Source organism: Pithys albifrons, chromosome 1 (assembly GCF_047495875.1).
Source record: "Pithys albifrons albifrons isolate INPA30051 chromosome 1, PitAlb_v1, whole genome shotgun sequence".
Lineage (NCBI taxonomy): Eukaryota > Metazoa > Chordata > Aves > Passeriformes > Thamnophilidae > Pithys > Pithys albifrons.
In genome coordinates, this window is record NC_092458.1 from 70219202 (window position 1) to 70241249 (window position 22048).

The 22048-nt window shown below is 43.7% G+C and overlaps 1 protein-coding gene across 2 annotated transcripts in view; it reads left to right on the plus strand.

Moving 5' to 3' along the window:
- The first annotated feature begins 6146 nt into the window (after positions 1 to 6146).
- ARHGAP20 (Rho GTPase activating protein 20) overlaps positions 6147 to 22048 on the plus strand; it is a 68458-nt gene continuing 52556 nt past the window's right edge. Inside the window, exons 1-2 of one of the 2 annotated variants that reach the window (XM_071571293.1) lie at positions 6147 to 6321; positions 16333 to 16418. In XM_071571293.1, the coding sequence (XP_071427394.1) occupies positions 6220 to 6321; positions 16333 to 16418 (188 nt within the window). In that variant the 5' untranslated portion in view covers positions 6147 to 6219. Of the gene's footprint in view, positions 6322 to 9270; positions 9350 to 16332; positions 16419 to 22048 lie in introns of those variants that run through there. The other variant, XM_071571302.1, reaches the window with a different exon arrangement.

The following is a 22048-nucleotide window of genomic DNA, read 5'->3' on the forward strand; positions in this document are numbered from 1 at the left end:
TGGGAGTTTCCTTCATGTTTCCTAAAGAGCCAATGTCAACAGCCCACATTCTGCTTGCAATAAATTTAAGTCCCATCATCCATAAAACAAAGATGCTCTATTCTTAGCACAACCTCAATAACTTCCCATTCTAGTTACTATAAACGTTCCTGTTATGAATGTATAATTCTCACTGGTCACTTATATGCCAGTCTGACTCATGTTACCTAATTTATCACTCTGTGTCTCAAACCACTGAAGTGGGAATTTGGCTGTCTATGTGGCCAATGCTTTGTGGAGCTCCAGGGAGTCTGTCGGCAACACCTGGCTGTAACACAAAAAATAGTGCAGGTTATTTATGATCTGTATGCTGATAACTGTGCTTCTCAACTGTAATGTTGGGACAAGCATCTGAAAACACACCCTCATCAAATTTTAGGTGATAGAATGTCTTTTCTCAAGAATATGTTGAATATGAATAGAAACTAACCCTGATACTGAGTATCACTGTGAGTGCTGTGGATTGTTGGTTTTCCAGGATGGAAAGCCCATGTGATGGGTACAGTGAGATCCAACAATGCTCAAGCCTATACTGAAGAGATGTGTGTTCTGCACATATTTGAACACTTAGTAGATGTTTTCTAAAGTCAACCTCCCTTCTCTTAATAGCATCTGCCTTTTGTACTCAGGATTATGCTGCAGTTTCAGTTTTGTGTACTCCCACCACTACCCACCTAACAGAGAGCAAAGTTAAACGGCTTTGGTGCAAGTGCTCAGATTAAGTTCAGAAATGTTGCTCACAAAGGGAAGAGATTAGGCCTTATCTTAAGTGAAATGCTATCCTTTCATGTCTAATACTTATCTCCTATGTGAGGTCCCTCATGGATGAGTATCCAGTTACTGACTTTCAACTTTGCCTTGCAATTTGCAATTGAAAGACTGAATGCAGAACAAGGACTGTGAGAAAATCTTCAGTGCAGAGAAACTAAAAATAAACAATCCTATGAGCATATTAATGTGAACAAAAGAAATAATGCATAAAAATAAGACGGTATAGGAAAAGCAAGGAAAATGTGAATGGTAGGAAAATTCAAATGTCAATTGCTTACGGGAGGTGTTGATATCAGGCCATATAGACATTGAGATGCTCATGCCAGTCATATTTGCTCGTAAACATCTTACTGGTTTAACTACACTGATTATAAAATCAAACTTAATTAAATCAGATCCATGTTTGCATGCAGGAAACAGGCAGCCCTTCAAAGGCAAACCTCCCTTTGATGAGCTGGACTGAATTTCACAGAGCATATGTAACAAGGCTGAAGGGGATGTTAAGAATTGGTAGGATCATTGGTAGGGTCATCTGCAAGGCTGAGACATAAAAGTTTTCCCTCGTATCTGGGCAACAGGTGTAGCCATGGGAGGATGGCTCCAGATGGTCATAGGGGTGATCCCAATACTCAGACTCTCCCTGTACTCTGCCTGTGCCTACTTCTACAGCGGAGTTGTCAGCCAGAGTCCCCATTCAATGTGCATACTCATCCTGGCTGCTGGAACCATGGCTTCAGACTTGGCCTCCACATTCATAAGGGACCGTCTGTATTCTTGGGAGAGAGAGAGTGAGTAGATCTTCTTTTATTTGACAAACTTTGGCAGAACTACCCAGGTGAGGTGTTTCTCAGTGCTTATGGAGTCTCTGGGGCAGAGTATCTGGCACAAAAGGCCTTGCAGACTTTATAGCATAGTAAGGGACTGAATGGGGAAGTTCCTGAACCCATCTGCACAAAGCATTAATAACTGCTGTAGCCTGAATCCCAGGACATTAATGAATTCCACTTAGCAGCTGCTTACATGAGCATTAAACAGTTTTATTAGCAGGTTACTTTCAAAACAGAAGAGTGGGACTTGGTACCTGGGCCACCTTCTGTCCAGACCCTCTGGGATCACAGAACACAGAGGATGCTTTCAGCTTACCACAACCTTTTTGGAAAGGAGCAGCAGTAAACACTGTGAAGATGAGCAATGAAGGATTCACACTGTAGGGTAAATGCCTGCTGCTAAGAGCTCTGGTGCTGAGTTCCAGCATCCATTCCATCCATCCTGTTCTCCTTCTCCAAGCTTTCATTTCAGCTCAGTTTTTCTCCACCTAAGTAGCTCCAATCTGTCCAAGATATGGTCCTATTTTTAGCTGTCCACAATGTATGAGAAGCATGACATTCTAAGTATTGGGATATTAAAACAGAGAGTTGTTGCAGCAGATCTCATTGAAATACAACTGCCTATGGAGTTTCCAGCTCAGAACGATTCCATGTCCTTAATTGCATGGAGCACTTGTGAGGTTCATAAAACTAGTGTTTAGGCAAATGTACCCTTTCAGGGCAGATTTGGTAGAATCATTTTTTTTTAATTCAAGTTAAGTACTATTCACTCATTTATAGCCTCACATAGTTCCTTGGATATCATAGTTTTCTTGGAAGGGAATGTGTGCTAGTGCTAACGTGCTTGGAAGGCTCATGAAAACTGGAGGTAGCGGCGGCCTGCATATCTTGCTTTTGCTAACAGTTCACTGTGGGTTTCCCTAATGTGGCAGATTTACAGGGGTCACATTTCCACCTGGATGGGTTTGCCAGAGAATAATTTTCCTCTGTCTTGTGTACAAGCATGATTTTCCTACAACACCCATATATTTCTCTGTCCCAATTCCCCCCCACCTCTCTGGTATTTTTCTTCACACAACATTGTGGCCAAGGCAACAGAAAGAAAATCTTGCTATGAACATGCATGTTATTTCCTGAGCCTTGTACGTCTTTGGAGGGGGGCAAGGCTCAAGCAGGATTTTGGCTGGTGGTGATGATGGTGCAGTTTAAGGTTGATTTGGTGCAATTATAGACCTCAACTTTTCATTATTTAGACCAACATGGACCAGAAATACTCAGGCTGATGTCACAACCCTGATAGCACTGGGGTTATGAGAGGCAGCACCCAGTAGGTGCCCCTTAACCTGGCCAATGTCACAGTGTACCTGCTTTGTGCTGTGGCATGGCAGGGACAGGGGTGGCTTAGGCAGCAGCAGCCCTGTCCTTGTGCCTGGCCCCACAAGAGTGCATGTGGGAGTTTCTGCATCTCTAGGCAAGCAGTGAGGGAGAGCTGATAGTTATCCCATCAGGAATCTCTGCACAGAGGCATCAGGCAGAGGCAATACTGGGGATTCTGCAGAGGCTGCAATTGCATTATGTCCCCAGCCTCGATCACCTTCCCAATTTTCAAGGATCTCTTAAAATCCAAATGAAAATCAATAAACAAAGTCCTGGTGTGACAGAAAGAAACTACCAGTTAAGCTCTGAACAGTCTTTTGGGGAAAACCTGTTTTTCCTTTTTCCTGTTTTTGACAGTTCTTAGTGGATCTACTAATTTTTACCCTTTAAGATTAATCACTGTAAGGCATGGGACCCATTCACTGCTTTGGTCACACTGAAGGTCTTTTTACAGGCAAGGTGCTCTAGTCTGCCTATACATTGCTACTGTATTGTACATTGCTCTCCGTGCTCCCTTGTACTTTGTGCCACTGCGAAGAGAAGTAAGGCTTGTAAAGCCCTGCTCCCTCCCAGTCACTCCTGCCAGTTCGTATCTCAAGCACTGAACTTCCCATCCCTTTTACTAGTAGAAAAGGTTAAGGAAAGGTATGGAAACATTGGCACCAGAGAAGAACTGAAGCTAACAAAAACATGCTGCCTGTATGTTTGCATGTATGTAAACATATTTGTGCTTCAAGGAGAAACAGCTTGTCCAATCTCGGTCACCAAATGGCAAGACTTTAATCTATTTGTCTCTGCAAGTAGGTAAAAGAGTCAGTATTCAATGGAGAGTGTAGGAAATGTGCTAATGGTAGTAGATAAAAGAACACGCCTAAACACGTGCAAGTATTTCAGAACGCTTATGTAACATTTCCTTTGCAAAATAAACATATACATATAGGCCTGTTTCCAAAATGTCAACGAGAATATCATCACTTGCAAATGTTTTTAGAAAAGAGGTTGCCAAATTGCTAAATATATTCTGGGCTTTGAATAGACATTTTACACTGTTTCCTTTCTACTTTAATGAATCTGTCCTCAGCCCTCTCACAGCAATTCGAAGACCTGCCTGGGGATGGCATCACCCACTGGGTTGGGTGCTTGCAGTAGCAATTGGACTTGCCTCCCTGTTGAACAGACCTGGGTGCTGTGCCAGAGGAAGCCTACGACTCTGCTTGTTCTCCACTTGCTACTAACCCCTCGAGGGACTTGCACAATGCTGGAAGGAGAGGAAGAAGGAGAAACAGGGATATGATCAAAGGGATGGGAGAAGCTGCGAGAGCACCAGTATAAAGTCTGAACCACATGTGGGGATGGGCACACAGAGCTGGCCTGATGCCTGGCCTGCACCAATGCCCAGAGGTGCAAAAATTAGCTGACATAGTGGCTTTCAGACTTGTGCTTAAAAATTCAGAAGTCTTTTCTTACATGTTGCTTTGCCTCAGTGATCAATGGCCATCTGCCTGTAAATTAGTACAGATACCAAGAATGTATCATTTCAAGGTTTTTACATTTCAGCTGAAAGACCTTACAAATGCAATAAAGAGGAAATGGTGAAACTCATGACACGCTATCACACACAGCTGATACAAACATCTGCCCTAACCATCCATGGCTCTTTCCCAAGGATATTAGGGGCAGCCTGCTGGTTTTCCTGAGATCAGACACACAGCAGTGATCTCCTGGTGATCATAGATACCTATAACACTTTTTAATTGGTCGGCCATAGAGTAGGGAGGACAGTCCACTAAACCCCACAAAACCCTTCCAAGGAGACAGAAACACTCATACTGCATGCCTGCCTTTAATATTTCATCTTTGCTTTACTTACACTTACACGACTCCACTGATTTGCAGAAACGAAGGTGCAAGGAGAGGGCAGATGCCCATATTAATCTCAACACAGAGATCACTGAAGCGACTATCACATAGACATGCTGAACCTAAATAACCTATCTGGGGTGGCTCCACAACATGGAACCAAATTCATTGTGTATTGCTGTTTCAGACATATATAGCAAGAGTCACTGCCACCACGTCATGGAGCAGCACACCAATTTGTGTCTTCAGCAGGAGAAGCAGACAGGGTAGTCCAGAGGAAGAGTGACCTTGTTAAAGCTACAATGCCAAATCAAATTCACCACAGGGATGTAAAACCTCTTTTTGCAGAAGGCACATGAGAAGGCAGGATCTCTCTTTTTTCTGCTTTGCTTTTTTGTGATCAGTGTGGGAGGAAATGCATGTAGAGTTCGTAACAGCTGGAAAGGCTGGAGATAAAACTACTCCTCACAAGGTGTAGAAAGGCAGGGTTACAAAGAACCTCCTGGCTGACCGGGAGTAGCCCCTTGCTGTCGAAGACACCACATTTAATGGGGATATGCGATATCGTAGAACCATGGCAGCTGTATTAAACCACCACCATTCACAGACCTACAGCTTCTGCTCCTGCCTGGCAGGGACCCTCCACAACCTCCTCCTCTCGGAGTCAGTAGGGATCAGTACACTTTCTTTCCTTCTGCAGCTGAGACTTGTATGTATAGCCAAACTTCATGAACGCAGATTTGGGCAGGGCTCTCCCCACGTGGGTGTGCCCTTCCAGCCTGCGCAGTGAATTTTTTAGGTCAGGCACAGCGTGTGCAGAACTGGCCCCACCGTTTCAGTCCTGAGGTCTATCTGCCACGGCCGAGCGAGCTTGGACAGTGACAGTGAAGTCCTCAGGACTGTCACAGCACCCGGTACTAACCGGAGCTGACCCTGCTAAGCGTTCGAGATGTGACGGGATGGAATGGCAGGGAGGCATTGAACTGCCAGAGGACGGTCCCTACTCGAAGTCCGGACTGCTCTCCACTACACCACGAGACTTATTCACAGCCTATTTGCACTCATTAGTTCTCGAGCCAGCGCCGTGCATCGGCGCAGCCAGTGCTCTCATCCTGATGCTCATGGATTCCTGGACCACTGCACCACCCCCTCGCCCAGCCCCGCAGCTGCGCATGCGCCTTAGCCGCTCCCCGCCCGCCTCCAGCCCTCTTCTGTGCAGCGGGGCCCGACCCGGGGGGCGTGGCCTTTGGGGGCGTGTCCCTCCCACGGGGGCGTGTCCGGGCGCGGCGCGCCCTGTCCATGGTGCGGGTGTCCCCGCGGCGGGAGCGCGGCGGCGCGGGGCTGCATGGACGTGATGTCCCCGCAACAGGAGCACCTCGGGCCGGGCCGTTCGTCCTCGGTGAGCGGCGAGAACAGGGGCTTCGCCGCCGCCGCCGACAGCAAGAAGGTGAGGCCGCCCCCGGAGACCGCACGGGAAAGCGCTCCCCCGGTCCCGGAGCCCCCCGCGGCCCCATCGGGCGCTTCGTCGCGCCGTCGCCCACGGGTCCTGCACACCGCCGTGGGGACCGGGAGTGCCGGGGGAGCCGCCGAGTCAGCCGGCGCTGTCGGCGGGAAGGGCTTGTGCACGGGTGCCCCGGGGAGCTGGAGGTGCGGCGGTGCCCGGTGGGACTCAGCGGGCTCTGCCAAGTGGATAAGCCCCGGGACCTCGGGGAGGTTGGTGCACGTCTCCCGGGAGCAAAGGGAGGCTGCTGCCTGAATGTCCGGGATCGGAGAGGAGCGCCGCTGCACAGCTGTCCCGGGGAGCTCGGGAAGGGTTTGCTGGATGGTGTTCAGTGGAGCCAGGGGGCTTCGCTGCATGGATTTCCCGGTGATTTGGAGCGACGGATGTTGATGCATGGATGTGCTGGGACGATAAAGGGGTTCGCTGCATGGATGTCCTGGGGAGACCTAAAGGGAGCTTTGCTGGATGGATGTCTGGAGGTTTTGCTGGGTGGGTTTCAGAGAGAGCTGGGGAAAGGTTTGCGGAATGGTTATCCAGAGGATCTAAGAGGCATCTGCTGCATGTGTGCCTAGGGAGAGCGAGAGAAGGGTTTACTGGAGATGAGGGTGTTTGCTGGCTGCTCTCGCACGTGCTTTGTGCAAGAGACATGTAAGAGGCTTCCTGGAGAAGCGCCTTGCACTAAGTATATCACAATTGATGGCAGAAGAGCCTCATCCCATCTTCAAAAACGGCTGTAAAATCTGTTTGATGTCTCAAATTGCTTTTCAGCATCTGACATGATCGAGTGCAAAATGCTTCTTTCTGCATACAGCCAAGCACTTGTTTCTGCCTTGTATTTAGCTATAAAGAACAAGCTATAATAACTACATTCTTCCCAGTGTATAAAGCAGGAATTCTTTTTTTCTATTTTTCTCTTTGGTTTAGCAAGTGTTGTAGTGTTTTTCTATCCAAAGCAGAGCTGGTACTTACCTGCCTTGCCAGTTTTGCTCACAATGTTATTTAAATCTAACCACTGCCTTGTCTTTAGAGGTGCACTTCAGAGCACTGCCAAATAGGCTGTCAGGATTAGAATGACGGGCCAGGTTATATTGTCCTTTACTAAATCTGTCCAGCTGGTGATATGAATTTAGGATCCATGGTAGTAGAGGCTGAGCTTGTGTTAGTCCTGTGCCTAAGTGGTCGTTGGGACTTCGCTGGCCATGGCACAGTGGTGCAGAAAGGAGTCCTGATCCCTCTCCTGCTGATGTGTCTCTTAGGGCTGGGAAGTGATGCTGTGTGTTTCCATGGGTTGTGTCCATGTGTGCTATGTCCCACCAAGCCACATAGTGCTCCAGCCTGACTGCAGCCCTGCGGACTCCTTCCTATGGCAGCTCCTCTCAGTGGTGAAGTGGTTGCCTGGAAAGAATTTGGCTAAGACTTCTACTACACTGCAGTTATTACCTGATTTGTTTCTGAAGTGGGCATATGATACACCTACATAGAGTGGTGGAATACCTCCTGCTGCCCAGCTGGGCAAAATGATAAAGTAGATACTCACCTTCTCCAAGTACTGTGATCTATTTGACATGGCTAAATGTGCAGCTTTGATTTTTGTCTACCATTTCTTTCATTTTTGCTGAAGATAGACTACCATGTACCTTCCAACCTGGCAGAACCGTGATGTTAGGCACCTGCCTGAAATGAGAATTTATGTTCAAGTACTATGATGATGAATGGTTTTATTCTTAGAAGTTCTACCATATAATTCAGCATCCTGAGGACAAATATTAATGGTAACACTTGTGTTTCCTATTCTTGCGCCAAAGAGCCCACAGTCAAAGGAATGCAGACCTTGTTTTTGCCAGTGCTGACAAGAGAGCGGGGATATTGCTTTTTACGGATCTTGGCAGCTTTTTTGGAATTCCTCAGCATGGAGGCACATGCAGTAGGGGTACAGATGGAGATCCTCCTGTGAAGAAGCAGCTTGAGGCCCTGGCTGGGCCATGCAGTGCATGGCAGTTTGCACACCATGCACAGCCAGCAGAGGCAGCCACCAACATCCAGCCAACTGCTCAGATGCTTGTGGTGCTCCCTTGAGACTACTAACATGCCACCTCTTTGCACCTCTCTGTGGAAGAAGATTCCTACCTTTACGCATGTATAGCAGTGGGCTGTTCCTAATTTTGCCTGAATCTGGATCTCAGCGACAGTTCAAATATTTCTTTCGCTGCTTGGGTCCCATGGCCTCTATATATGCCTCTGTTTTGTCTTCCACTCTGTGCCAAAGCATCAAGTGTTTTTACAACACAAAAAGTCCTTCTTGCTACCAGGGAGCTTACATTGTTTGTATTGGTTGCATAAAGTTAAATGGAAGAATGTGTTGGCAAGAAATCAGTTTGGATACTGGTGACACAACATGTGAAGTTGAACAATTTTGTTGCAAATATGTATTTAATGTTAATTGTTTTACTTTCTGGCAAAAAAATATCCCCAAATATGTGACACTAAGTGACCACTGAACCTTTCTCCCTTTTATTATCCTGACTATCCTTTCTCAAATTAACTGAGGTTTGCTACATCATTTTGTGGTTTTCTGAACTCCAACGTCATCTTGTGCTTGGCTGTCAGAGTGAAGCTGAAGGATCACGTTTGATCACACCATAGAACCAGAAGAGAGACAGAAAATGTCTAGGTTTTTCTTTTTTCATGGATTTAGTATGAGCCTTTAAACTGATTTCCTGGAACTGTTTCTTTTCCTTTTCTTGGCACACAAAATGTTTTGCACTGCTAACCTACCTCACAGGCAGTGGGAGGTTCTCTCTGTTAAATGCTTACAAGGCACTCAAGACACTCTGCTAAAAGGTGACATTGAAATGCAGTGTTTTATTTAATGCTCTTGAAAAATTCTGGACTGATTCTCTCCTTTACTGGACATACTGGAGTCACTGGACTTTGTGTGCTTGCCGTACAGAGAAGTTTTGTATTGACTGTTTAGGTTAGTAACCAATACCAGTAAATTGATGCAACTCTGAAGTGCATTGAAGTAACATGAGTAACAGTGATTATACAGATAGAGCTTATTTTTACAAATTTATCAAAACAAACTATACAGCAGAGATATCTTTTATGCCAGTGTAACTATGTCAGCAGTAGCAGCTGTGGTCGTTTAACCATATTTATAAGTTCTTGGTGTTTCACATCTCTCTTTTTAGATTCCAACCAGTCCTAAATATTTTACACAAAACAGTATCTGGTATCACAAGGAGTCACACTTGGGTTTTTTGCTGCCTCCCTGAAGATTTCAAGTAATGGCTTAAAATGTTTTGGAGACTTAGCAATTTTTAATATTTACTTCTACAGTGCGTGCAAAAATACTAATTTTGCACACCTAGCAACGTAGTATTTATGGTTTGAGATTTGAAATAAGGTATTCCATCATCATAAATGCATATTTCTTTGTGATTTTCATCACAAATACAACAGTTTACTGACAGAGAAAGGAGAGCTATAGTGTTTCCCTACAGTGTACTAAATGGATATAATTCAGGCAAATTAATCTCATTGGAAGAGTAAAGGTAGTCATACATAATCTTTATCCCTTTACTTTTCTTATTCTGCAAAGATGAATCAGGTATGTATTTCCCATTATATTTGATGATAACTTGATCTCATGCCCCTCTGTCTATGTTTTTTAACATAAAGCTCCTTAAGCAGATATTTCTTCTTCCTGAAAGACTCTATCCTGTTTACTATGATCTCAGCTAAGGATCTGGTGGGTTGCTGCCAAAATCACACCTGGTAGTGTTGGAAATCTCAGATGCCCAGGAACACTTACGGCACATTTTAGGGAAGTGGTGGACAATTCCTGTCATCCTGCAGACATATCCTGCAGGAATTCTGTCTCTGGTGAGGACCAAAAAAGCCCCTGTTTTAATGAAATCATCTGCCTAGGTGGTCCTTAGGTTAAAATCACCTTGGTGGACTGTGCTGCATTATGATAACTTACTGTTGTGATGTACCTCCTGATACTGCTTTAATTATGAACTAGTGTTAACAATCCATCCTCTGTCTGTCCATTAGAGAAACTGAACATTATGCTAGTTTTGATTTTCCTAGTCTTGGGGTTTTTTTGTCCCTCATGGTAGCAATAGGAGAGAGAGGGGATTGACAAGTGATGTGGGTTATAATACCCAAGAACTGCAGATATCAAATTATTACCTGCTTATTTAATGTTGCCTGAAGTATCCATATGGAATGAGGGGAATGTCCTCTCTCTGTCATCTGCAAACTGCTCTTGAGAAAGCCTTGCTCTATAGAAACTGGGGCAGAATTGTGTCCATGTGTTAACCTTCCTGCCTTGTGTCAGGCTTGAAAGAAGATTTTGGGCTTCATCAAACCCACCACAGAGTTACTGATGTGAGCACTGTGGGTGCAGTGAGCTGACTGTAGGATCCACAAGTGAAATACTCAATGCCTGACTCTGCATTTTTACTAACCTTATACATCTCCTTCTTGTGATGTGGATGGATGAGATCTTTTGAAGACATCCATATCAGTGCTTCCAAAGATTTGAATCCTTTGGAAGTAGTTGGCAGAACATGTTTTGCTCTTAGTTTCTTTCATCCATTTTTCTTTCTACTCTGAGATGGCCTTTAGTCTCCATCTTTGCTCAGCTCCCTAGCAGCTGCTGTTCCATGTTGATGTGCTTTTGCTTTCCACCATGTTATAGCTCTTTTCCTCTTATGCCCCTGTGATTGTTTTCTCCTCAATTATCCATCCAAAAATGGCTTTATTTTTAGGAAAGTCCTTGTAAGTAAAAGTATTCTACCAGCATAAACAAAAGCACATAGTTTTGTCACCTGCTCTGCCTTTATGGTAAATGGTCTCTCTGAGAGACCTACATCTCTGCTGCCTGAGCCAGCAGATCAAATGCAGTCATCTTCTCACCCTGTTTATGAGGGTCCAAGAATGTTATAGGTCAATATAGTTCCATTTCTTCCTTTACCAAAGTATACGACATTCTTGTTATTTTTGGTACTTTTAGACAACCCTGCTCTATCAATCTAACAAATACTGGACTGTAGTATGTAGGAAAAATAATCTATTGCCTCTCATAAGCAGCCCAGTGATATGGGGAAAGAGTGATGTCCACTTGTCCTGAAAAATTTAACTGCTATATGCTGAGAGTTGTTTTGATTTTTTGATTGTCAGGCACTTAATTGAACTTTGCCAAACAAAGGATAAGGGTTTGTATTCTGTGCTTTGGTTCATGTCTAGCTGAACCAGAACTGCATGCCACAGATATGTTTTGTTGCTCAGACAACAGTAGCAGAGTTTGCATGGGTGAAATCCCTCACAGTTATTAACTTAGATACTTTCAAAGAGTAGGCTTTGTTAAAATGAGACTTCCTTTTATTAGAAAAATAAAGCAGTGAAAGGGAGAGCTTAGCCATTTGAGTGCAATCCTCAGCTCAAGATATTGGCACATCTGAGGGTTGTCCCTGTCACCCAGTTAAATGACCCAGGTAGATGTCCTAGCCTTGACCCACTTCTGGATTGAGCCTGCAAATCAGGAGCCTGAAATCCTTTAGTGTCTGAGGAGGCTTTAACAAGGTTGTCTGCACATTGCTGAGGAGGCGGAGCTAAATAATTTTTCAACTATTTTGTATGAGTCTCTTAAATAGGCATCAGGAAACATAATTTTCTCCTCGTTAAGCTCCAACCACTACAAGAAGACAATTGCTCCTTATGCTACCGAGCTCACAAATTTGCTTGTTCCTTGTCCTTTGCTCAGACAGCTAGAAGAAGATTGAGATGATTAACTCAATTTCTTGATTACCTTAGTTTTCTGTTACAATCAGTAGGAGGAAAAGTTCTTGGACAAGATGAATTGTGCCCTAAATGTGTCCTTTTCTCTCTGTTGGCTACAAAAGAAGCATAGGGTAAAACAGCTCAGGTTTCTGAGTGAGGCTGAATGAGAGGAATCCTCCTGCACATGTCTGACCATTGTATGGGTCAGGCATCACAACCTGGCAACGTGGGCAGTGTGCTCCTTGGGAATCACAGCACACAGTCCCTGCCTTAGCCTGCCTGCTCCAAACTCCTGTGTGTTTGCAGTAGCTGCTGCAGGGTATCTGCTTATTGCATAGATTTTAACTCTTCTAGATACTTTAAAATATTACAAACACTGTATATGTGTTACGTCAGTTATATTCCATCACAAAATAAATAATAACTAACATTGCTTTCATGCATTCTTTATTTAATTCACACTCTGCTGTTCTCTTTCTAAGCACGATATAGTTAAGAGAAATACATTAAGTGCAAGGCAGTTCCAGTTCTTTTGATCTCATTATGAAGATGCTGCTCTATGTTACCTTTTTCACAGAATGGAAATCAATACCATAACTTGGCAATATGTTATTTTATGTAAATTTCACACAGTACCATTATCCACTTCAACTGTGAGGCAAAATTAGTTGAATACTGGCAGTCAGGAATAGATTTTTCCTCCATCTGATGACTTGTGAGATCCTTATGCAAGTTTTACTGTAATCCACAGGATAGGATATTTTCAGTGATGGTTTGCAAGCTTATTGTCCTCAGCATGGTGGGCTAATCTGCTTATAAACGACCTTCCATCACAGTTTACAAAACAGTGTTTCAGAGTGTAGGGCTAATCAGGATCTAGTGTAAATTCATTATTTTGAAATCTATAGACCTGTGTCTGCTTATATCAGATGAGAAATTGGCCAAATACTGCTGCCAATCCAACGACTGAAAATGCAAAACCCTTTAGTTTCTGTTAAAAAGCAGTCAAGACAACCATCACCAGAAATGCAGAAAGTATGAAGTTAAACCTGAATTGGTGGGGAGTGGGCAGGAACTCAAGCTTTTGAATGTAAGACAAAAATAACTCTAGTTTGTCTTATCTGATACAGGATTATCATCTTTGCATCTGGCACACTGTAAACATTCATTACAGATACTGATTTTATGATGCATTTCTCATGGGTGTGACTCAGCCAACAAGTATGAGGATTTCTCTTTGTGTTGACCTTTCTAATTTTTACATGAAAAAATGGGAGGTAATGATGTGGGACATATGTTGAGAAATGCTTTTGTGTCCCATGCTTAGATAACTGGCCGTTGCATCTCCTTTTGCTCCCAAACATCTGCTCTCACTACAGCTGTTCAGGATGTATCTCCTCTTCTCCACATTGCCATTCTTGCACATGTAAAGGCAGTGAAACTGGGGAGAACAGGCATCTGGGTCTCACTTAGCCAAAAATGAATTTTTCCTCTTCCTTCTCAAAGTGAATCAATTCAAGTTGTCATGATGGTCACTTATTTTCTCTTCCCAAACTCTGTACTTAGCAAAATAAAAACAAACCACCTCTTTATGTCTGTAGTCAATGTCTCAGTGTAATGTTTTTATTTGCATACAGCTGATCTGACTCATTTCAGTTTCACTGTGAAAACCTTCCTTTTCTCATCAGTGATCTTTTTATGTTTTGAGTCTCTTTTTTTTTCTCTGCTAAGATTTGCTTAATAGCTGTGCTAAGACTGTGGCCAGAGAGGCTGGGGAATGTCATCCTTGGAGGCAACACAGACCTGGGCTGGAGGTGGCCTAGAGCAGCCTGTTCAAATGCATCTTTCTCTCAGCAGGTTCAGAGAGGTTGGATCACAGACCTCCTGGGATGCCCTTCAACAGATTTATCTCTGCCCATTATTTGAGCTCTGATTAAACTTGCTGTCATCTTAGACTTTACCTTGGTCTTCAGACATATAAGTCAAGACTAGACTCTTACTGCCGTAGGCACTATTCAGCACTGCTAACCCAAGCATGAAAAGAATTGCCATAATTGCCATAGATTTTAAAATGCTCCTTTATTTTCAGACTTGAGAAGTCAAAGGAATTAAGATCCCTCTGAAAATATACCAAAGTTCCACTGCTTTTGCAGGAGCCGATATGTTCCAGTTTTTACCCCTCCAAAAGCCATCTGCCCAATAATGAATAAATTGCAATGAATTTCCCATTGAGAGCTGATACTTTATATAAACTTCTAAAATCTGCTGGTTGTGTGAAATATGTGGCTGATTTTCTGTAGGATGTTAGATTGCATTGTTACACAGGACTCTTTTTGCCTTCATATTTGCAACTATGCTACTTTTAAAACTGCTAACAGCTTTTCAGATTTGCTAGCAGTAAGACAAAGTGATTTCATTCACTACAAAAAATTCGGATATTTATTTGCTTATTTATTTCAAATCTATCAGAATTTGGCATCTGTTTTGTTAGCAGTCTGTTGTTATCCAGTTATAGTGCAATGAGAGGCAGCTAAATGTTCCCAGACTTAATTTATCAATCTTTTGGAGGTTAATTTTTGGTAAAATAGGGAGAAGGGCATAATTTTTAAAGGTGAATTGAAATTACACAGTTGAGTTTATAACAATTGCTGCACAATAGCTGTAACTGAGTGTCTGACAAAACAAACAAGCATGCTTTACATAAATAAAGGGAGAACCAAAAAATGACACAATAGCAGATGCACTGCAGTGAATAGAAGAAATGCCCTTGTCAAAAGCAAGTAAAATGCGTAGTTCTGTGGAGTTCAATTTCTCCAAGGGGAGCACGCTGTGCACCTGCCCAAACAAAATGTGTGCCACATCCAGCACATACATTGATAGAAGAATCAGTTGTTCTGACTGTTCTAACATATTTGTCCTGGTGGCCAGTGGTTATTTTTAGTAGAAGGAAGAAAGTCGTGCTTTGGGATTAGCTGAGAACAGACTTCATGACTGTCAAAGGCTCACCTGTCTGTGGGCTCTCAGTGGTGGCCAGGGTGGTGTAAGGGGCCACTGCAGGTTTGAATACTGTCCTGTTGGGGTCTCAGGAGGAGTTTGACCCCGGTTCTTTTGTTCACCAGTTTATTCTGGGAAGTATTTGAGCTAAATAAGGTAGCAATCCCCATTTTGGTGGAGGGTCATTGAGAGGACAGGTCATGCACCTTGGCAGCAGGCTGCACAACCGGTTCAAGAGAGCCGCTCCAGGGTTAGGGCCAGGACTGCTCAGTCCTGCTTCTGGCCACAAGAAGGAGAGTGAATATATTGTGGTGAATACATTTGTGTTCAGGGAAATGTGGGGTTTTGTCTCTTGTGGGTGATTTTGAAAATTTCTACCTCTGGGGAAAACAGTGTGGTTTCTTTGCTTAATATTTTGATTGTACTGTTCAACTTCACTGAATGGAAATCCCTGCTCTCTTGTTAGCTACTAACATTTGCAGCTCTTCTTGTGCTTTGTCTTTTTTTCCCCCCACTGTGTTCTCTGTCTTTGAGTGTCTCCTTTTTCTCATTCTTTTCCTAGTTCTGTGCTAACAACATTGCTGCCTCCCGGTATCTTATTTTTCCCATATATAATTAGGAATGAAAAAAACGTCATTATTGACTACTGAGAGGCAAGATGTAATGCCCCAGCTAGATTAGTAGGGAAGGAAAATGCACTCATCTCTAAAGATTTGGGGAAAAAAAGTTAGGCTAATGTAGCACATAAGGTTAGGTGGGTAGAATCCAAACCTTATTTTATGGGAGATGTCAGATCTGACAGAGAAATGTATGAGGCATTTGAAATTTAAACCACCATCTGGGTATTTGATAAATTTAAAGTACAATAAATTATTAAGAGTGAAAAAGTGCTTGATGACCAGCTCTAGGTGTTTAGTTCATGTATGCAGTGTACCTTGGGTATCTGTATATAGACACTATCAGCTTTTCTTTATCACTGGCTCTCTGGTCATGCTTTTGTTTTTCTCAATAGGTGATATTTTACAACCACTTTCCCCCACTAGGCTTGCTGATGGCAATAACAGCCTTTTTCCCATGGTCTGAAACTGGAGTCTGTATGCAGCCAGTCTGTATGAATGCAGTTACTGTTCTGAATCTCACCTATGATTTCATTTTGTTTCTCTTTCCAATCAGAAAATGAAGAGTTTGGCCCAGAGACGCCAGTCTGCGCCATCTTTGATCTTTGTCAAAGCACTTAGCAGATCTAGATCGGCCTCAAGGTGAGTCAGTGAGTTTTGCTGGCTGTAGTGTTTTGCACTTTCTCGGATGCAAACTTGACATGTTTTTGAGGTCCACACCAATTCAGGCTGCTTGGTAGCTGCACAACTATAAAGCCTGCTGAAAGATGTGATGGAGCCAGCCCAGATGCCAGCTGATCTCCTAGAAAGGGTTTCTCCAGAGCTGCTACGGTGAGCTGTTTATACCCCATAGGGTGGGCAAAGCTGTTCCTCAGTTTGCAGCTGGGCATGTGACATTTGGGCTGCTTAGATGGCATGGGCAGAAGAAGATGTTTCCTACTTCCGCCTAGTACACTTACGCAGTGCCAGGCATAGCTCAGGATTGCTTATTGTGGAATTGTTCAATTTAATTTGAGCTAAGTTTCTTCTCTCCTAGCCTGCTGAATGGTACAGGCTCTCTAGGGCTCTGGAAGCACCTGCTGATTCAGGGCAATGCTGTGAGCCTGAATCTCAAGCCTTCTCTTGTCCAGTATTAGCGCTTGTCAGGCTGAATATGTGGATGTTAAGCATTTGGCATTCTTTGTCCTTTTCCTCTGCCAGAAACAGCCCTTCCTCCTCCTTCCCTCTTTCAACATAAAGGTGCCGTAGAAATGGAAGTTTCTAAGGTGCTGGTCCTCTGTCCAGCCACAGCCTTGACCTGCTATTTGAACCACTCTGCATACATAACTTATGTCTCCCTGCACGACAGTTCATTAGACTTTAAACTTACAAAATGTGTTTATCGAGAAGTGAACCATCTGGTAGGCTGTTAATGCTTCCAGCTGTGTATTGCTCTTTACAAAGAAATGTTATTAAGGGAAATTAGAGTATGGCTTTGCAAGGAATAGTTTTTCCTACTCTGTAATGTGTTAAATAGTCAGTGTGTGATCTTCAGAAAGTTTTTTTGTTTGATCTAACTAATACCTGATTTGATATCATGTAGGACTCCACAGAATTTCAGAAACCGGGGGAAAGTATTCTGTGAAGAAATCAGAGTTGCAAAATAGGAAAGGCAAATTTCATTTGCCTGCTGGAGTGCAGACATTCACATTTTTCTTCAATTCTGCTGTTTAGTTTGTTTTATTGCCTGCTCCATAAGTATCAGAAATTGGAAATAGCTGGAGAGACACCCAGTGTGGTACACACTCAGTAAGTTTTCACCTAAGAATTTTATGCTTTCTGAAGTGTAAATATGTCTTGCTCGTATAGCCCAGATCAGAGTTATTTCTAGTGTGTGAAAGGATTTTTTTTGTAAGGCCAGTTGGCAGAAACTTTGTGGTGGAGAGGACCAAAGAGGGGAACTTGTTGCCTTATTCTGCAGTAAGGGCAATGCTTTGTCTACCCGACCGACCTTCCTGTTTTTACAACTCAGTCATGCTGCCTCAGTCATGCCTGTCCTCCTTCTGTGGCATGCAACAATTTGACTGCTTCTGAACTAAAGCCTGTGGCCTTTATGAGAGGTATTGGGTGAAGTCTGAGGACTCTGAAGCCAGAGCAAGTGTTTTGTAGCTTCAGAGTCTTCCAGTTACAGAGGGGGACACTTCGGATGGTGTTTATTATTGTTCACAGAAGCAGCAGTTCTCACCTGTGCCTGACTTCCCTGTTTGGCTGTGCAAAGCACATTCCTCTCCATCACCAAACTGATGGATGAATTTGATCTTTCCACTCAGTTTGTTGTGTAAATGCTTAGCTCTTGCGAAGTGCTTTCCCTGAAGGAGAGCTGAAGAGCAACAAAATGACTTCTCATGTTTTCTAATCTCCTCCAAATGTTTTACCTCAGACCTGTCTCAGCTCTTAGTTCTCCTTCTTGTAGACACAGCCAGTCTGCAAAATCCATTATTCTTCTCTGGCAGTGAACCTTAATACTACGACTCCATAACACTTACTTGTTAATGGTTGATTAATGACTTGTAGATAATAAAGCTCCTATCTGAAGTTAACAAACATCTGTGAGGGATTTATTTGAATGCTCTCACCTCAGCAGCTGGCTCACCTCAGTATTTGTTGAAATTAATGAACAAGTGCAAAGTTTAAAAAGGCAGGAAATACTTAGAAGCCAAGTCAGTTTGTACTTTTTATACCACTTTATGTGTCAGGTGTCCCTGGTTTATAATCAGGGCACGTTCATAAAATGTAGTGGCACTGACTTTAGACAGTTTTACTTTGGGGCATTTTAAAATTTATTAATGCTATTTATTCAAAGAACCCATTGTAACATCTGGAGATGGCTATTTAGCATTCAGAGGTTTTGTAGCTGTGATGCCATGAGGATGTGACCAAGGCAAAATTATCTAGCTGGAAACAGCTGATACTTGTTTGTACTATTGTCCTCTTATCCAGTCCTGAAAAAGTAGCAGACCTGAAAGTCTTGTGTGCTTAAAATCTTGTCTTCTTTTTCTCCAGCTACAGCATTTGCTTTAATGAAAGTTCAGCCTTCCTTACAAATCTTGCCTTGCCATGTCAGTCATATAAAAGGAGGTACAAGATATTTGGCCTGCAGAAGAATTCTGGGATGGCTGTATGGCACCTTAGATGTCCAATCATGCTGTAATCCCTGCCTCACTTGACTTGTACCTGCAGTCAGCAGAGGAACATAGTAACTAGTGCAGATATTATAGTGGAATTTGGGCCCTTACACCCAAGAGGTGAAAATACACAGACTATTCCATTGCTTCCTGTTCTGGTTTCTCTTCCTTTTTTTCTGCACAGCTTCTTTTTCATCACAAAATGGTGATGAATAGGCATGTAAAGGCTGTTCCACATCATCAGATGTCCTCTTTGGAAGCACTTTGAGTAAAGTTATCGTAGAAATACATTGAAAAAGTAATCTTTTGGTATTTTTCTTGGCTGATACTCAGATGCAGGAAAAATGTTTGATTGTTAACTCTGTTAATGTGTATGAAATTAGCAAAGGATTTGGGTTAGTTGTATTTGGCCCTGGACTTGTTCTGCAGATGTAATTTTCCTCTTACTTTTTCTTGGTTTCCTTTAATGAAACATTCACAACTCAATGATACAGTTCAGTGCAACACAAATTACAGGCTTGAAACAGATTAAAAGCCTGGATTTAAAGTATCAGGTATTGTAATTTCAAAGTAATTGGTAGAGAATAATAAAGACTTGTTTCAAGTCAGATTTTCAGCCTTTGTTCTGATGTCCCTCAAACAATTTTCATTTGTGACAAACCCCAAGTTTTTGTTCTGTGTTATCAGACTTCTGCTCACATCTCAGATACTTTGCAGGGGCAGCCAAACGACATGCTGCAGTCACTGGCAGCTTCCCCTTTTCTGTTGCACACCTTACCAGATCACTGAAAGTGATATTTTTGCATGCTGAAACTTATTAATATAATTTCACAATTTCTCAGTCTGCACAACCATTTAGAGATCAGTGTCTGCACACACTAAAGGTGTTAAAATATGAAAATGAAACAACTCTTTTTTACATCATGATGTGTGTTTATGATGTAATTTTGGTGCAACCTACAAGCAGAGGCTGTTTAAAAAACCTGGAGGATATTTTTCAAAAGGTTTTATGAACAAATCTCCAAAGAACACAAGAAGGAATGTCCTAAAATGTCATCCCTACCCAATTTTATTATGTGGCTTTTATGGCTGAAGAAGTGGAAGGTAAAAACTGAGGATTTCACAAGTTTCCAAGGTGTTTTCTCCCCTTCTGTACGTAGAGGTAGTGTTATGTCATTCACAGAGAGGCTGCTCTTCCTTCTCCCAGTGCACAGTAAGTGATTCTGGCATGTTATCTTCCAGGGGTCCTGTGCCAAAGGCTAAATATCCCAGATAACGAAGATCATATGTGTAATCTAGTAATACATTCCACTTGGCGCTAGTCAAATACAGAGTGTTCCCAGAGTCTTGGACATTGTGTATTTTGGGTTTTAATCAGGAGGTATGTGGATGATCCAAGCTATGTGACCAGAAGAAGACAAAAATAGAGACTTTTAATAAATGTAAATTGCCAGAGGGCTTTAACTGTCTCTTTTTCACAGGGAGGATGAGTGGTTGGTGATACAGGCAAAACTGACTGTGGGGAGGGAGGGAATAAAAGTTTGTTGCAAGTTAACTAGCTCACTAAGTAGATATATGTATGCATGGCCAGACTTTGCGAATGCAGATTTGGGCAGGGCTCTCCCCACGTGGGTGTGCCCTTCCAGCCTGCACAGTGGATTTTTTAGGTGAGGCACAGCGTGCGCAGAACTGGCCCCACCGTTTAAGTCCTGAGGTCCATCTGCCACAGCCGAGCGAGCTTGGACAGTGACAGGGAAGTCCTCGGGACTGTCACAGCACCCGGTACTAACCGGGGCTGACCCTGCTGAGCATCCGAGATGTGACGGGATGGGATGGCAGGGAGGCATTGAACTGCCAGGGGACGGTCCCACTGAGACTGGAACTCAGGTCCTTGGGATTCAGAGTCCTGAGTGCTCTCCTTTAAACCACAGGACCACCCTATTAAGTAGATACTTCGATTGTAATAACTTTGCTCACTCTTCAGTCATTTCCTTGATAGCGAATAATGTTGCCTGGCGGTGTGACCTCGTTAGGGTGTGTTGGTTTGGTGAGGCTCAGCGCCTCGGTGCCGTGGGCAGGGAGGGTGTGCAGGGAGGGTGCTCCAGGCACTCGGCCGTCACAGCCGTTTTTACCGGCTGGGGCAGTGCGAGGCCTTCATGACAGAGACTCTTGCCCGCCTGGTACCCTGCCTGTCCATGTCAAGGTGGGTCTTGCTCTCACACAGCATGGCAGCATGTGTTGGAGAGGGATCAGAACCAGCGTGCAAGGCTGAGGCCACCCCTCTGCTGGGGTCAGCACCCTTGGCCAGGACTGCCACAGCTGGGCTGGCGATGGTGCCACTGCTGGTGGGTTATGGGGCATGGCTTAGGGTCACTCTGGCACAGGGATAGTGTGAGCCAGGTGGCTGATTTTGAGGGGCTCTGAGAGGCAAAGGCTATGTGTGTGTACACCAGTTTCTGTGTGTGCCAGTTTCTGTGTGTGCCAGTTTCCATGTGTGCTAGTTTCCGTATGTGCCGTTTTCCATGTGTGCTAGTTTCCATGTGTGCCAGTTTCCATGTGTTCCAGTTCCATGTGTGCCAGTTTCCATGTGCGCCGGTTTCCATGTGCGCCGGTTTCCACGTGTGCCAGTTTCCGTATGTTTTCCAGTTCCATGTGTGCCAGTTTCTGTATGTGTTCCAGTTTCCATGTGTGCCAGTTTCCATGTGTGCCAGTTTCCATGTGCGCCGGTTTCCACGTGTGCCAGTTTCCGTATGTTTTCCAGTTCCATGTGTGCCACTTTCCATGTGTGCCAGTTTCTGTATGTGTTCCAGTTTCCATGTGTGCCAGTTTCCATGTGCGCCGGTTTCCACGTGTGCCAGTTTTCGTATGTTTTCCAGTTCCATTTGTGCCACTTTCCATGTGTGCCAGTTTCTGTATGTGTTCCGGTTTCCATGTGTGCCGGTTTCCATGTGTGCCAGTTTCCGTATGTGCCACTTTCCATGTGTGCCAGTTTCCGTATGTGTTGGTTTCCATATGTGCTGGTTTCCAGGTGTGTTGGTTTCCATGTTTGCCAGTTTCCATGTGTGCCAGTTTCTGTATGTGCCAGTTTCCATATGTGCCAGTTTCCAT